Source organism: Mytilus galloprovincialis, chromosome 7 (assembly GCF_965363235.1).
Source record: "Mytilus galloprovincialis chromosome 7, xbMytGall1.hap1.1, whole genome shotgun sequence".
NCBI classification, from domain to species: domain Eukaryota; kingdom Metazoa; phylum Mollusca; class Bivalvia; order Mytilida; family Mytilidae; genus Mytilus; species Mytilus galloprovincialis.
In genome coordinates, this window is record NC_134844.1 from 61,007,397 (window position 1) to 61,026,261 (window position 18,865).

The 18,865-nt window shown below is 31.9% G+C and overlaps 1 protein-coding gene across 1 annotated transcript; it reads right to left on the reverse strand.

Annotated features, from left to right (window-relative positions):
• Positions 1-16,996: 16,996 nt before the first annotated feature.
• LOC143081844 (uncharacterized) lies at positions 16,997-18,381 on the reverse strand. Its single transcript, XM_076257520.1, has one exon. The coding sequence runs from the start codon at positions 18,112-18,114 to the stop codon at positions 17,344-17,346; it is 771 nt and encodes a 256-aa protein (XP_076113635.1). The 5' UTR covers positions 18,115-18,381; the 3' UTR covers positions 16,997-17,343.
• Between the last annotated feature and the right edge of the window lie 484 nt (positions 18,382-18,865).

The window sequence follows — 18,865 nt, forward strand, 5'->3', positions numbered from 1 at the left end:
ACTAAAACCGAGGAAACACATCACCTATACGAGGAAAATAACGAAACAACAGAAACACTTAAGTGCAGCAACATAAACAAACAACAACGATAACATAGAGAAACTAAATATATGATAACTGCCATTTTTCTGACTTAGTACCGGACATTTTAAGAAAAAAAAGGGAGTTTAACCTGGTTTTGTGGCTAGCATGTATGTATGTATGTACTTCGAAATTCCGCCAGTTTCGACGCACCCCTTGATTGACTGCAAGGGTACAGCCGATCCATGTACACTCCCTAAGGATTAATGGAGATGTGTCCTTTACAATATTAACCCACCACCAGAACAATCCCCACCCAACACCGCCCAAGGGATCGTGAAGGACACCGGGAAGTCTGTTATTATGGTGGAGGAAGCCGAAGTACTCGGAGAGAACCACCGGGCTTCTCGGCGGTAACAGACAACCCGAAGAGATTTCAAAAGATTGATCTCCAGGTCAAGCTGGGTACAACTTTGACCTACCGAGGCCCCGAAGTATCCAATCTAGTTTAAACTCCGGTCTGGATACCAGAGATGTGTGTGGGAGGGTGAAAATCATCTTACTGATGTACTGAAAATTCGACGTCTCGAGTGAGAATCGAACTCGGGACCTTCAGCAATGTAGACATAAATGTGCAAGGATTGGCATTTATGTCAATGTTCAATATAACACTAAAATGACAGCATTACATGACAGGACTACAGTACAAATAAATGCACGAACGGGTAATATCATTTTTAATCTTTCCTCCTCATAACTTTGTTGGAACAGTTTTTACGTAAGGGGTACAATCCTGTATATGAAACCAGTATAGTGTGAACATGCACGAGCATAATGTATCAACTGATATATGTTAATAGCATACGATGAGGCAAAAGGGTATGGTACTGGTGAGAAATGGGGAATTAATAATTGTGAAGTTGAAATCGTCCCGTTGGTACATACATTTTACTGTGAAGTCGTCAATCGATGTCAATATTGAAGAAAAAAATCAAGGTACGAAACAATCATTTTAGTATTAGTAATTAATTTCAAGTCCATTGGGATATAAGAGATGTAAGAATTGGCCAAAATATGCGTTATTTAGTGCAAGGATATCATCAATATATCAAAAAGCAAACTTAAAGAATGTCGCAAGTTTTTTATTTTTATTTTTGTCTTTTAGAAGTTTCGAATGAATTCTGCTTCATACGAATAAAAAATAAAAACAATATCAACCAGAAGCGGTGCACAATTAGTATCCATTGGAATACCGACTGTCGACTGTTGAAATATCAATCTTTCAACCTCAACAAATATATTGTCGATCAAATAGTCTAGCATTTTGATAATATCATCTTCAGTATATTTTCAGGTAGTTTCTGTGTGGTTCTCCTCGAATAATAAGTTATCTTGATTAAGAAATATGTACCATTTAAAAAAGGCTCTGTTTAATGTGATTGTGAAGTCAATATTTCTATTGAGCATGGGAAATAGTAGTGTAAAGCGTAAAAATATCAACAGTCGTAGTGCTACTGCATTCGTCTGAAATGAGAAAAAAAATTAGACTTTCTAGTCGCCAGATAAATAAAGACAACAGTAGTATACCGCTGTTCAAAACTCATAGATCGATAGAAAAAAAAAACAAATCCGGGTTACAAACTAAAACTGAGGGAACGCATCAAATATAAGAGGAGAACAACGACATAACATTAAAATGTAACACACACAGAAACGAATTAATTATTAGACAACATCCGATGAGAATACAAATATATAATCAAAACTAAATACATGAATTTGGGATAGAAAAGTACCGTGACATGTCTTATAGTAATGGGAATTCACACTGACATATAAGAGAAAACAAACGACACAACAGAAACACATAAGATAAGACATCCAATACCGGAAAATTAAGTATGAGTATTTCAGTTCCATTTTGCATAATGTGTTTTTGAGGATTCCCTCCTTGATGATTTTGATTGGTTACGACAATCTGAAAGTTTGTCAAATACCTGGTCTGCAATTCATTAAAAATCCGTCCACTTAAGACCAGTGATAGATTATACGTATAGCGGACGAATGAATATTTAAACTCAAAAAGGAAAGAAAAATGAAATTATACGGTCCCGTCCACATAGTCCGTACTCATGTCTACATTTGTGATTAGCTGAGATAATGGAGAACACACTTATAAGTCAATGATATTTGATTTTTAAATGATTTAATATTTTAATATCTTGTTTCTTCGCCGATTTTTTTGTCATTGTGCAGCATTTTGATTTCATAATTTGCAAGTCATTGTCAAACATACATTCAAGCGAGACATTTGTCTGTGTCAATATATATTTTTTCCCTTAATGATATAAACATAGGCCTAAGGCAAATCTTTATTACAAAATCTATGAAAATAAATACTGACATATGAATGGATAAATTCTAGTGACAGTCCTGGGTTTAAATAGGTTTTACACATATAAGACAATTGGTTACCAAAGTTGTCTATCATCTTAATAGCTTGTAATAGTATTTCTTTTATATGTCTTCATGAATGTCATCTTACTGTTAAAAATGTTTTGGGTGATATTCCTTTGACGGGGCTCTGTACTTTAACATCCCGTCATTGTGTTTTGTAAACAGTTTGTATTTTTCCATTTTTGCTTATTTGCAATGTCTATGTATAAACAAGAAGATGTGATATGATTGCAAATGAGATCCACAGGAGATTAACGGACATAGATATTCACAACTATAGGTCACCGTACAACCTTCAACAATGAGTAAATATAATATGCCTTTTTGTATTTCTTTGTAACATATAACGTGGTTTTGTACTTATACATCCAGTAATTATGTATTTTTCAAGGTAAATGTATTCTTGCCTTTTCATTTTGCTAATATTCTTTATCTAATTTGCCTTTTTAAGGTTTTTTTTTATAGTGATTACGAATATAACAAAATGTTGACTGCTGTACCCTTATTTTTGACAATTTTACTTTTAATGTCTGTTTGTTTTGTTCAGACATAGTTGTCAATATAATGGAATTTTACGCGACTGTCATAAAATTTAGAGATTTAGCTAAACACAGTGACAATTAAACACTGAACAATCATTTTAAAAATTCAGAAAAGTTCTTATTATTAATTATATATACCATAGTTGATATTCAAAGTCTAAAACAATATCTAGAAATACCACATTTCCATACTAAATCAACAGCCACATTCACACACATGACTTTACATTATGATAGAGCGAAGCGGTCCACAGCTTTTTAAAAAGCTCAAACTTTGTATGCTTTGGATTTCAGATGCACATTGAAGATATGTGTAATCTTACACGTTTTCTGTATTTTTCACACTCAATTTATGCATCAAATGCATCAAGTCTCATCAAGCATATTCGACAATTACTGTCCAATGAAAGAAAGTCAGTGGTCAAGTCTCTGACATAGCTTTACAAAAAGAACGTTTGTCTAATTGTACGTAGAAATATGAACTATTGTAAATGGAGAATAAACTAACAAACCCGTTATTGAGTGTTGAATTACTCTCTTTTAACGTATTTATAACGTCTTAACTGACTCATATAATACAATACATATTTTTAATCAATACCAACAAACCAAGAATACTATGATCAGCATTTACGTGAGTAAATAATAATATGACTAGTGCTACAGAATGTTACCTTTTTTAATTAAACAATAATGTAACTGGTGCTTCAGGATCTTACCCTTTAGGATGTTAACAATAATATGACTAGTGCTACAGGATCTGACCGTTTTTGATCACACGAGTACATCCGGTCCATTTTTCAGTATTTTTCATTTAACTGTTTATTATTTCGGTATGGGCATTCGTTAAACTATGTGTTCTCACTTAAAGATATCTGACACACTTATATACAGTGTTATATGATATTTTATAAAAATTATAAGATATCCTCTATAGCTTATAATATATCTTGTATATCATATAAGATATCTTGTATATTTTAAAGATATCTTATATAGTTTTTAAGATATCTAATATAGTTTATAAGATATCTTATGTAGTTTATAATATATCTCATATAGATTAAAATAATATATAGTTAGTAAAATGTCTTATATAGTTATATGAAATATCGTTTACACTATGTAAGATATATCTTAAAGTAAAGTTTTCTCGCTGTGTTAATGACCAATTGGTGGCCCTCGGGTGTTTGCAAATCTTTGATCGAGTTGTTGTCTATGACGTAGAGTTTAGAAAAATACCAGTTCACCTATTATATAAGATTTTCACATTCCAATATACATGCTATGGGCTACAGTTTTGCACGATATACATTTATTTATTTTCTGTGCTCTTTTGAAGAAAAATAAGAAAATTTGTTGCTGTAATCATAATGAATATATTGATTAAGAAGTGATTACAATCGCCAATCTCCGGGTGAATCCGCTACTCTACTTCTACTTCTACCCAAAGGTACAGAATCGGCCGAGTTGTGACGAATGAAGGCACGGAATCGGCCGAGTTGTGACGAATGAAGAAACGGAATCTACAATTGAAATATATATGTATATACATTTTCTGTGATTTGAAAGAGACATGTGAGATTCCGATGATGACTTTAAAAAAAGTGTGAATCAGATAATCAATATATAACAACACCAAAAAGTACATACTTTGCACAATCAATTCGATAAACGAAGGAAAACATAGTCTGTAACAAATCATGGTTGCATACCTTGCAAGTATCATTTAAGCACTTTAAAATCAATGAATGCGGTAAGTTCATTTGATCATGTTGATATATGCCTTTTTGTGCTTTTTTGTTAAATATTTGCTTGTTTTATCGGTAGAAAGATATTTATGGTACTTGTACATTCTGTAATTATTGTTTATGATATTCTCGTATTGTTGTCTTTCATTTTGCTAATGTGCTGTGTCTTTATGCCTTTTAAATTTGGTGTTACTGCGAAAACTTGTTTGTTGCTCGTCTTTCATTTTTGCTATATTTTTTGTCTACATGCCTTTTCATGTTTCTTCGTCACATAAATGACGTTGCTCTGAACTTATATATCCCGCCATTTTGTTATTGTACTATGGTAATTTTTTGTATTCTTGTCTTTGATTTTTATTAATATGCTTGGTCTGTATGCCTTTGTGTGCTTTTTTATTTCATGTTTGTAGTTTTTATAGGGATTGGCACAATGTTGACTGCTGTATTTTTGACACTTTTTACCTATATGTTTGTTTGTTTTGTTCGCGCATGATTTTGATTTTGCCATTTTATAAAGCCATTTTATAAACGACTTTCCGTTTTGAATTTTCCTCGTAGTTCAGAATTTTTGTGATTTTACCTTTTAATTTGTGATTATTACAAAATACGTTATTAAAATATCAAGACCAAATAACATATTTAATCAAATATTCTATTATTATTCCTTATTCTGTATTTTTCATGCAAAAAAATGGTGATGTAAAGATAATTGTATATAAAATAAGCTGATTACAAACACATTTCTGCAAAAAAGTACCAATGGGACGAATAAAAATATTCCCGCTTGTTGAAACAATCCAAGGACGACATTAACAGTAGTCCATTCTCTGTAATGTCAAATTTAGGGAAACACCAGTTTATTACACACTTAAGATTTTCATATTTCACTCTAGACTCCACAGGAAAATATATAATTTTACTATATATAAAATTGAGAATGGAAATGGGGAATGTGCCAAAGAGACAATAATCCGACTAAAGAGCAGAATATAGCCAAAGGCCACAAATAGTTCTTCAACACAGCGAGAAAATCCAGCACTCGGCGGCGAGTCTCACCTGGCCCCGAAACAAAACAAAAATATGTACTAGTTAAGTGAAAATGGACGTCATACTTAACTCCAAAACATATGAATGAACTCAAATTTAAAAAAAAACATTCATGACTCACAATGCCAGAGGCTCCTTACTTGGAATAGTCGCAAATATGCGGCTGGGTTATCTATGTTTTGTGAGACCTCAATCCCCTCTTTAAAACAGACATGTAAAATGTTGCTGATAAAATCATAATGATTATGTTTAAAGATACTGTGATCTTTCTTTTATTCATGAATATACGATTTTGTCCTGTCATTGCAGATATGACATATGGTTTGTAACCATTATTTTGATATGTTTCGACGCCGCTCATTGTTGACGTCTGTACAATGACTTATTGTTGTTAATTTCTATGTAATTTGGTCTCTAGTTGAGTATTGTCAAATTTGCTATTATACCACATCTTCTTATTTTAATATTGATCATTATTACAAATACATTTGCCTGTTATAGATGTTGACTATCGTTTATGGAAACTATGTTCTTTCACTAATTTGGTAGTATATCATTGTGTTATGATACTTGTATAAAAGTATTTTTTCGTTGTATTTGCAAGGTAAGGCTAATTAAAATACTCGAATCATGAGTTATGCAACATTGATTTGTAACATACTTTGTTTTTCTTCGTTTATCAAATTGATTATGCAAATTATATACTTTTTGATGTTGCATTTGTTATATCTCGAATATCTTATATCATAATCATTATGATTTTATCAGCAAAATTGTACATGTATGTTTTAAAGAGGGGATTGAGATCTCTCAAAACATATTTAAACCGGTCGCATATTTGCGACTATTCCAAGTAAGGAGCCTCTGGCCTTTGTTAATCTTGAAAGTTTTTTTCATTATTCTGGTTCATTTATATGTTTTGGAGTTTGCTACGACGTCCATTTTCAACTAACTAGTACATATTTTTTGTTTAGGGGCCAGCTTAGGCCCTCCGACGGAATCAGAATTGTCTATCTGTGTTGAAGACCACTTTGTAATCATTTCTATATATAGTGCAAATGTTTATTTTCCTGTTTAGTCTAGAATGAAATATGAAAATATTAAGTGTGTAATAAAGTGGTGTTTATCTAAATTTAACATTACAGAGAATGGACACAGTTAATGTCGATCATGGATTGTGTGAAAAAGCGGGTATATTTTTATTCGTGACATTAGTACATTTTTTTGTCGAAATGTATTTGTAATCAGCTAAATTTTATTTACCATTGTTTTTGCATTACCAATCACCATAGGTCACACTTTATATATTTTGTTTTCATTCTTCATATATAATAGCTTCCTTCAAATTAGTATACGTAGTACATCTAGTTCATACATTTTTTTAATATTTCTGTACTTGTTTATGACAAAACTGTCTGTCGATGAGACAATTTATGGACCACAGATTTCTGATCGTGTGATCTTTCCTTTATTCAGTAATATGATATGTTGTCCGTACATACATATACGATGTTGTTTATCTAAGATAGGATAATTCTTTTAACATTTCGTATCCTAAATATAATTATATTTACCCGATATAGATAAAGAGTATGATTTTCTTAAAAAGTTATCTTTCCTTTATTAATTGGTATAATATGTGTTCTTTCATTAATTTGGTAGTATATCATTTTGTTATGATATTTCTTATAAAATTATTTTTTCGTTGTATTTGCAAGTTAAGGCTAATTAAATTACTTAAATCACGAGTTTTGCAACAATGATTTGTAACAGACTTTGTTTTTCTTCGTTTATCAAATTGATTATGCAAATTATGTACATCTGGATGTTGCACTTGTTACATCTCGAATATCTTATTCAAACTTTATTAATTACTTCTTGATCAACATAATCATTGCGTGATTTTATTAGCAAATTTTTACATGTTTCTTTGAAAGAGTAAATATAATGCATATATAAAGTATAATGATATATTTTTCTTTGTAGTCAAGAATGAAATGTGAAAATCTTAATACGTATGTCCACGTAGATCGTTATACATTTTTTAATAATCCTTTGTTTGATTATGAAATAAAATGTCTGTTGATGATACAAGGTATGAACAACAAATTTCTGAACCTGTGATCCTTTTTATAATTGGTAATATTATATGTTGTCCTTACATTCATTGGACATGTGGTTTAAAGAAGTTGAGATCATTATTTTCACGAGTTTAACCATTGCTATAAACATTTAAGCCTGTTATAGACATAAAGTATGTTTACAGAAACTATGATCGTTCCTTTATTCATTAATATAACATTTTGTCAAAACGAAGATTTGTATAAAGTTTACAGGACGTGGGACTATTTTCTAACATATTTAAACATGAAAACAAATAGTTTTGCCTGGTAAATATATAGGAAATAGTTTACAGAAACTGTAATCTTTCTTTTATTTATTAATACGTCATTTAGTCTTGATATTGATGCTCGCAAATTAAAGTGCTTTAATGATAATGACAAGGTATGCAACCATGATTTGTTACAGACTTTGTTTTTCTTCGTTAATCGAATGATTGTGCAAATTATTTACATCTTGATGTTGTTACATCTTGTTTATTTTATACACACTATCTTAATTGACTTCATCATCGGAATTTCACAGGTCTCTTTCAAATCACAGAAAATATTTATACATATACATTTCAATGGTATACATTTTCTCTAAGGTCAAATATGAAAATGGTTAGTGTATAATAAATTGGTATGTCTCTTAGTTTTACCTGTTTACATTACAGGAGTCGGTTTCACAAAAAAAAAACATACGACTAAGATTGATCTTTAGTCATGAACAATTCAGTATAATTACAACCGATCTCAGTCCATTTTTTTTTTGGTGAAACCGACTCACAGTACTTTCACAGTTCTCAATTACTTTTTTAATATGCCCCAGTTGTACCATGAATGAATCAGTGGGGCGATATTTGCAATGATCTATATATAACATACCATTTCTTTTCTAACCTTCAATCAAAAGTTATTTTATTAAAATTGAGAATGGAAATTGGGAATACATCAAAGAGCAACAACCCAACAAAATAGCAGAAACAGCCAAAGGCCACAATAGTTCTTCAACATAGCGAGAAAATCCCGCATCAGGAGGCTGGCTTCAGAAATTTGTAAACTTGTTCAATGAAAATGAATATCACACTCAATTCCGAAGCATATACATGAACTAATTAATTACTATTGATTAGTTTAAACATATTTATATATAGGGGATTGGGAAACAAGTTTTGCAACTTATATTAATCACTTTCCACTTTGTGGGTGCGGGTGCGAGTGCTGCCTTGTAGCGGCAGTAGCCTGCTCTTTTTCGAAATCTACAAGGGTGTATTTAACGTGCAAGAGATATGACTCTCTCTTAACACGGGTCAGCCATTTATCGTCCCCTTCCGACGTATTATCATCGTTTCCTCAAGACCATATGGTGTCAAGGGAGAATCGAACATTCAGTCCCTGAAATTTTTATCCCGGAACGGGAATCGAACCAGGAACCTTTGTGTTAGTATTCCGATGCAATAACCACTTCACCATGACTCTTGATGTTATTCAACAACACGATAAGGTACCAGAGTTTCCCAGAACAGTATAAAATTTAAATACACTCGAGCAAATTTACAGTTTATTTATACTTTATACTGTCATGTAATACTCTCGTATCTTATTATGTTGTTCAATAACAATCGGAACACTTAATGCAGGAACCGGATTTAAAGTTGTCGCCCATATAATACTTCCGTCAATTAAGAATCAAAATAAGACGAAACGACAATGGTCCATTTATATCTAAAGCGATGGCACATTCAACAGGGGTATATTTGCAGAAACGGTTCATGCTTACGGACCTAAATGAAATTAAATATTTGATAAAATAGGGAAGTTATTCCCCCTAGAATTCACGGAGGAAAAAAGGTGATAAGGTACGAAGTGAGATATCTTCTCTGTATATAATATATCAGTGACCGCTGTGGATAGAAAAATACAAGTTATTTCTAATATATTTATGTTCATATTACAAGGTTAAACATGAAAATAATGGAATTTAAAAGAAAAGGGGAGTGCAAAATAAAAATTGTCCTGTCCCCTAGAACCTATGCATTTTGAAACATATTGAAAGGATTTCTTGAGATATTCGAAAAGGTTTCCACATTTTTGCAAATTTGGGCATGGATATCACAGACGAGCTTCATGTGTGATACAATTTGGCTTCAATTTCTGAAACAGACTAATAAAGTGCTAGTATAACACATAACTGTTTTGTCCATGTTTTGTTCATATTCTCGCATGTACAAAAAAATTACATAACTTGCATGACAAGGTATGCATTAATGAATTGTAGCCGACTTTATTTTTCTTTGTTAGTCAAATTGATTATACAAATTATGAATTTGTCTATGTTGTAAATGTAACATCTGTTCTATATTATTCAACGTTCCTTAATTACTTTTAACGGAAATGTTGTTAACCGCGTGCACGGAAATTTAGAAATAATCCTTGTAAACTTATCGCTCCTTTAAATAAACTTATTCTAAAACGTTACCAATTCAACACTTTAATAAGATCTTTGAATATTGTTTGTTTATTGGTATACATTTTAATTTTGTTATCAGTTAATTAAAAGCAAACTTAATATTACTAGTATATTATATACATATACACATTCATGGATCTACAACATGTCGATACCTGTATCTTGGCATTGCACAAGGTCATGTTTTTCTCTGACTGTGTATGACGTCTTTACACTAAATTCATTGGATGTTGGATGTGTACGGATTGATAATTTAGTCTTATATGCATGATTTTTTATTAGTTGTTAGTGGCTTTGAACTAGCTGTCAGTTAACTGCGAGTACTCTAATATCTGTTCCTAGTGTCTTTTGTTTTTGGGATGTACAAGTACCCGGCCACTTCCACTTGTATTTTTGTCCATCTGATTAGTTAAGCCTTTTTCAACTAATTTGTATAGTTCGTTCATATGTTGTACTGTTATACCACTGTCCCAGGTTAGGGGGAGGGTTGGGATCCCGCTAACATGTGTAAACCCGCCACATTATGTATGTTGTGCCTGTCCCAAGTCAGGAGCCTGTAATTCAGTGGTTTTCGTTTGTTTATGTGTTACATATTTGTTTTTCGTTCATTTTTTATAAATAAATTAGGCCGTTAGTTTTCTTGTTTGAATTGTTTATTGTCATTTCTGTGTCTTTTATAGCTTACTATGCGGGATAAGCTTTGCTCATTGTTGAAGGCTGTACGGTGACCTATAGTTGTTCATTTTTGTGTCATTTTGGTCTCTTGTGGAGAGTTTCTCATTTGCAATCATACCATATGTTCTTTTTTATATTCATCAAAAGAATCATTATGATTTCAACAACAATTTTTTTTATATTTCTGTAAAAGAGCACAGAAAAAAAAAATATTAAGTGCAATGTTGTGGCCCATAGTGGAATGTGAAAATCTTAAATTATAGGTGAAATGGTATATTTCTGAACTCTACATTATAGATAACAACTTGACCAAAAAACAGTAAACAGCCGAAGGCCACCAATATGTCTTCAACACAGCGACATAACTTTACTTTATGAGATATCTAGATATCTCATATAATTTATAAGATATCTTATAAATTTTATAATTTAAATTATATAAGATATCTCATATAATTTATAAGATATCTTATAAGCTCTATATGATATCGTATAAATTATATAAGAAATTTCATAAGCTATATAAGATATCTTATAAACTGTTTAAGATATACCATTTACTTTATAATATATCTTACAAAGTTTATTTAATATCTTGAACATGTTGAAGTTAAACAAATAGTAAAACGAAAGATGTACCGGGTGGACTGATGTGATCCAAAATGGTCAGATCCTGTAGCAATAGTAATGTTGTTGTTTAATCATGGAACCCTGCAAATGCTTATCATAGTATTCTTGGTTTGTTGGTATTGCTGTTTAACTGTTAGAAATATGTCCCAAATTCATGTATTTGGTTTTGATGTTATAATGGTTATTCTCATCGGATTTTGTCTAATGCTTAGTCCGTTGCTATGTGTGTTACATTTGAATGTTGTGTTGTTGTTCTCCTCTTATATGTAATGCGTTTCCCTCAATTTTAGTTTGTTTCCCCGATTTTGTTTTTTGCCCATAGATTTACGATTTTTGAACAGCGGTATACTACTGTTGCCTTTATTTGTAATATATGAGAATATCTTATAACATAATCATTATGATATTATCAGCAAAATATACATGTTTCTTTTAAAGAAGGGTTTGAGATCTCACGAAACATTTTACCTCCTCCCCCTCCCCCCTCGCGTTTTTCCGACTGTTCCAGGTAAGGAGCCTGTGGCATTGTGAGTCATGAATGTTTTTTTAAATTTTAGTTCATTTATATGTTTTGGAGTTAAGTATGACGTCCATTTTCACTTAACTAGTACACATTTTTGTTTTGTTTAGGGGCCAGATGAGACCCGCCGCCGAGTGCAGGATTTTCTCGCTGTGTTGAAGACCTATTTGTGGCCTTTTAACATTTCTAATCCTAAATATAAATATATTTACCTGATATAGATAAAAGAGTATTGTTTTCTTAAACTATGATCTTTCCTTTATTCATTAATATAATATATATAATATGGGTTTTTACATTGCAGATAGGAATGTCATCAACAGAAGTTGTGTATGTTGAGATCATTCTTTTATAACATGTTTAATGATTAATATATTTTTGTTTTGCCTGGTAAAGATATATCATAGTAAGGTTTAAATATACTGTGATCTTTCTTTTATTCATGAATATACTATTTTGTTCTGCCATTGCAGATATGACATACATGTATGGTTTGTAACCATTCTTTTGATATGTTTCGACGCCTGTTATAGCTGCATGAATATGCGGTATGGGTTTCGCTCATTGTTGACGTCTGTACAATGACTTATTGTAGTTAATTTCTATGTAATTTGGTCTCTAGTTGAGTGTTGTCAAATTGGCTATTATACCACATTTTCTTATTTTAATATTGATCATTATTACAAAATACATTTGCTTGTTATAGATGTTGACTATTGTTTATAGAAACTGTATTCTTTCATTAATTTGGGAGTAAATCATTCTGTTATGATACTTGTATAAAAGTACATTTTCGTTGTATTTGCAAGGTAAGGCTAATTAAAATACTCAAATCATGAGTTATGCAACACTGATTTGTAACATACTTTGTTTTTCTTCGTTTATCAAATTGATTATGCAAATTTTGTACTTTTTGATGTTGCATTTGTAATATCTCGAATATCTTATAACCTTACTATGATATATATTTACTAGGCAAAACAAAAATATATTAATCATTAAACATGTTATAAAAGAATGATCTCAACATACACAACTTCTGTTGATGACATCCCTTTCTGCAATGTCAGGAACACATATTATATTAATGAATAAAGGAAAGATCGCAGTTTAAGAAAACCATACTCTGTTATCTATATCAGGTAAATATATGTATATTTAGGATTAGAAATGTTAAAAGAATAATCATAGCTTCGATAAACAGCATGTTCTATGTGTGCAAGGACAACATATCATATTATTGAATAAAGGAAGGATCACATGAACAGAAATCTGTGGTCCATAAATTGTATCATCGACAGATAATTTTGCCATAAGCAAGTAAAGAAGTATTAAAAAAATGGATGAACTACATGTACTACGTATACTAATTTGAAGGTAAGCTATTAGATATGAAGAATGAAAAACAAAAAATATAAAGTGTGAATTTTGGTGAGTGGTAATGTAACATCAATTGTAAATAAAATTCAGCGGATTACAAAAACATTTCGAATAACAAATATACTAATGTCACGAATAAAAATATACCCGCTTATTCACAGAATCCATGGAAGACAGTAACTGTGACCGTTCTCTGTAATGTAAAATTTAGGGAAACACCGGTTTATTACACATTTAATATATTCATATTTCATTCTAGACTAAACAGGAAATTAAATATTTGCACTTTATATAAAAATAAGAACAAATAGGTCTTCAACACAGATAGACAATTCTGCTTCCGTAGGAGGGCCTTAGCTGGCCTCTAAACAAAAAATATGTACTAGTTAGATGAAAATGGACGTCGTACGAAACTCCAAAGCATATAAATGATCCAAAATGATAAAAAAAACTTTCAAGTAACAAAGGCCAGAGGCTCCTTACTTGGAATAGTCCCACATAAGCGGCCGGGTTAAATATGTTTTGTGAGATCTCAACCCCCTCATTAAAATAAACATGTAAATTTTGCTGATAAAATCATAATGATTATGTTATTAGATATTCCCGATATTACAAATGCAACATCAAGAAGTAAATAGTTTGATAATTTTAGAAACGAAGAAAAACAAAGTATGTTACAAATCAATGTTGCATATCTAGTCAATATTGTTGAGTACTTTAACTAGCCTTGATTAGCAAATATATCCCCCCCAAAAAAAATTTATATAGATACCAGGAAAAACTGATATATAAATGAAATAATAGAAAGATCAAAGTTTCTTGAAACTATTTCTAAATCTTTACTATGCAAAATTATTTGTATTGATGACTAAATATAGTTAAAGGATTATCACAACATCTATAATACATATCTCTATGAATGTAAGAACAACGTATGGTATAAACAAAGAACGGAAAGACCACTGCTTTAGAATTCTTTGGTCTATGCACTATATCTTCAAGAGGACAACACTTTTTTTTACAAACAAATATAAAAGGGGTATAACAAATTGTGTTATATAATGCGTTTAAAAATTTATATTAAAGAAACACTTTCAAACATAAAAAAATTAAAGAATAATAAAAAGTGTGACCTTTAGTTATTGATAAGCTTTTAGAATACTGTAAATTCATTTTATTCGTTTGTAACAAATTTTCGAGGATTTCGTTGGTACATTGAAACCACGAATTTAAATGTTCGACGATTTGCAAATTTACTGTATGATTAAATGTAGACTTTAAAAAAACCACAAAATCAAATATCCACGAAAATGCAAGTTTTCCAAATCATGAATCAAATAAATGAATACACAGTACATATTTATTATTCATATTCTAATTCGCCAACTCAAACGAATATAAATTATTTAATAAATAAAACAACACATAAATAGGATAAGTGTGCCTACAGCTGTAGCAGCCTTTTTGGTCTTGGTCGACTGGCATAGGCAAGGATTTCAATACTCCACATGAAAAAATATCTGAAAAACGTGCATATGAAATAGAAATATAATCTACTATACTACTAGCTTACAATATAATTCAATGACCTTGCCAGATTTATTTTTTCACACTGGCCATGTCAGTGAGACCTTGCCTATTAAATTTGGCCTTGTCATCAACAAACGACCTTGCCAATAAATTGGCCTTGTCTTTACTATGCGACCTTGCTCAACAGCCTTGTCTTAAATTCTTACGTGAACTCAGCGTTCAATCTTATAGCTAAAACACTAGAAACGAATTCAGAAGATCCCAACAAGGACTTATTATTCATACCATGAATAAAAATGTTCTGATTTGGTTGAAATTCTAAAACATCAATTACATATGGTTGCAAATGCGAACCTCTTTTAAAAATCATTGTCCAAAATGATGAGGAAGGCCACTTTGGAACTATCAAAGTGCCTCTAGCCTTACATAAAATCAAATGTTTAATTTCTCTACAGACAACAGAAATTGGAGGAACAATCCAATTAACTTCATTATTTCAATTTTGCGTGAACGCATCAACTGCTTCAACACCTGGATTCCAGAATTTAGAATTAAACCTGGGTGATTTTTTATTTAAATTTCTCGCAAACCTGTCCACAGTATGCGGACCCCACATATCATCTATAAATTTAAAAAATTCAATGCTTGTTCCCCAGTCTTCTATATCAATGATTTTTGAAATATAATCAGCTTTAGTATTTTCAGATCTCGGGATCCAAACAACATCTAACGTAATATTCAATTCAGAACACAACTTAAAAATATGCATAGCTATCTCTTGTAAATGTACTTTTGTACTTACTTTCTGAACAATGAAAACACAGTTATTATTATCTGTATGCCATTTAACACATTTATTTCCTAAACGGTTTTTAAAAGACATCAATGCCAACAAAATAGCTTGACGTTCTCTCCATGTAGAACTCTGTATGGATTCTTGTAAAGTCCACATCTGATGAAAATTATTAGAGTCAATACCTATCGAGTAAGCACCAGCAGCTACATTACTAGCATCGGAATATACAATCAGGTGGGGAAAAGAATAACCTGCTAAATGTTTTCTGTTCAATCTTAGAATGTTATTCAGCCAAAATGAGGGCTCATTGAATACACAATCGGGACTTCCAATATTAACTTTAAATCCCACTTTACTCTGTTTTCAATAGCCCAGTGTAAATAACGGGTCATTAAACTAGTTATGTTACCTATGACTGGAAACATAGAAATTACCTTTCCCGTTACCTGAGCCAATTTTCGTGCTGTGAAATTAGGAAAGGTATTCAAAACATCAACCAATGATGTTAGGGTATTTTCAATCCGTCTATCTGATATACTAATTGAAAAATCAGACGAATTCCAAACTAAACCTAACCACTCTAAACATTGGACTGGTTAAAAAATAGATTTGTCCATGTTAATAAGAAACCCTGCTTCTAACAAAGACGTTTTCACAAAAGATGAACATTCGGAAGCTTCTTGTTTATTTTTACCCATTCCAAGTCCATCATCTATGTAAAGCACAATATCTACGCCATTTTCTCGCCAGTATTTTACGATTGGACGTAAACATTTAGTGAATAGATATGGAGCAGATGAAGGACCAAAGGCTAACACTGTAAAACAGTAAAATTTATTGTTCCAGAAAAATCCTACATATGTTTGTTGTTTAGTACATACGTCATAATGAAAATAACCAGACTTAAGATCAAACTTAAACTGATAGCAATCTTTTGTGAAATAGTTTAAAGCCACTTCCAGTCTTCAAATTTTATTCTTTCTTTTTTAATAAAAACACTCAGTTCACTTAAATCCAAAATCAGACGTTTTTTGCCCGAACTTTGAACTGCAACACTAAGCTGAATTACAACAAATGGTTGAAATGGAGTTTCAATAACACACCCGATATTTAGTAATTCTGAAATTGCTTCATTTACAAATTTAGAATGGACATTAGCAGCTTTGTTATTCTTAAATGACATAGATGTAGGAGTCTGCAAAAAAGGAATAACGTACCCATTTTTGATAGTATTTATAACGAATTCATTAGCACCTATGTGTTTCCAAAATTGTATATGCTTGCGTAAACTATATTTCACCCCTTTTGCAACAGATGAAATATCAATATTATCAAAATATTTTGCATGTGACATAAACAGTTCAAACTGTCCGTAAAGATTACTTTCATCTAAAAAAGTAGTATAAAAATACTTATCATTAATTCTGTTGCCTTGTTGTCCCTGGGACACCTGGTTTAGTACTGAATAGGAGGGGGCACTGAGTTCGCCAGTAACCAAGTTGGTTGCAGTTGTAACATATGTCATGAGATGAGGGTTCCCTCCGTCTGCCGGTCCTAAAGGGCGGCTGTTGGTAGTTGTTTTGTCTAACGTTATGTTGATTAGGCATAGGTGCAGAAGGTGCAGAAACAGTAGCTGTAGCGGATCTATAAGGATGAGGTCTTTTCTTTTCCTTAATACTCCTGATGGCACGGGTTTCTGCAGAACGAATGCGCTTCTCATCTTCAGAGTCGGAGGCGAGGTCGTCGCTTTCATATTCACGGACGGTTTTCCATCCTGCGGGAGATTTGTCTGCAATGCGGATGAGTTTTTTTCGCTTCTTAGCCTTAAGGATAGCTCCAGATACCAATTTAAGACATGCTGCATCTTCATCAGGAATACGCTTCTCGAGCTTAACAAGTTCGGCCATGATTTCACAATTAAAGTTGAATTGTATCTGGTTGCCCTCACCTTTGAGTTTAACTGAAACTTCCTGCTTGAGTTTGGTAGCAAAATTTTCGTTGCCAACTGCCAAATTTTTGTGTAGAGTAGCGATCTTCCCGTCAAGATAGGTTTTAAACAGAGAGAAAGTATCCACCAAGTCGTTGTTCCCAGTATGATGTGCAGAAATACAATCACGCAACGAATGTACACTAGTTCCAGCTGGCAAAGATTCATGGTCGGAATCTAGAAGTTTCTCGGAGTCAAACATACCACAATAACGAATGCTACTACGTTGAACTATAGGCAAACTTCGAATAACTTAATTTTCTCAAACTAACCTCTTAAGTAATACTTAATCATGCTTTTCACGAAAATCATGAGGGCATATACCCGTAAAACCGGCAATACGGGTTTATGCCATCCAATCAAATTGAACGTAAACACACACCATGTGTTTGATATAAACACACACACGTGTTTATAGTAAACAATCACTTGACCGTTACAACGTCATGTGACTTAATACCTTTAATAAATATATATATAAATCGATTCCATTGATTCAAATTTCATCCCGACACTGTAGAAATTGACCGAATTAAAACAATTTACTTACCAAGGTCAATAACGACAGTAATTTCGTCGATTCCTGAACATGTATATTGTAAAGTTCACATAAATACCAGTGTATCACACATTTAGGATTTCACAATGGACCAAACATAACAATAGATATACCATTGCATTGATATATGCAATATCATAACTAGAATTAACTAAGTCTAATCTTATTTAACAATGTAGAAGTCATAGTTTGCTTAGTGGTCTAAGTAGTGAAACTATTGCATCAATAGCCTTTCAAGAGTAAAGTTAAATTCTTCACGTGCCAGCTGCGCACTTCTCCAATCTTAATTGACTAGGATTGTCAGTTTTCATACCGCATGTCGATGGTTGACAGCCACGAAAAAACTAAATAGTGCTGAAAGTGGCGTTGATTACCAATCAATCAATAAATCAAC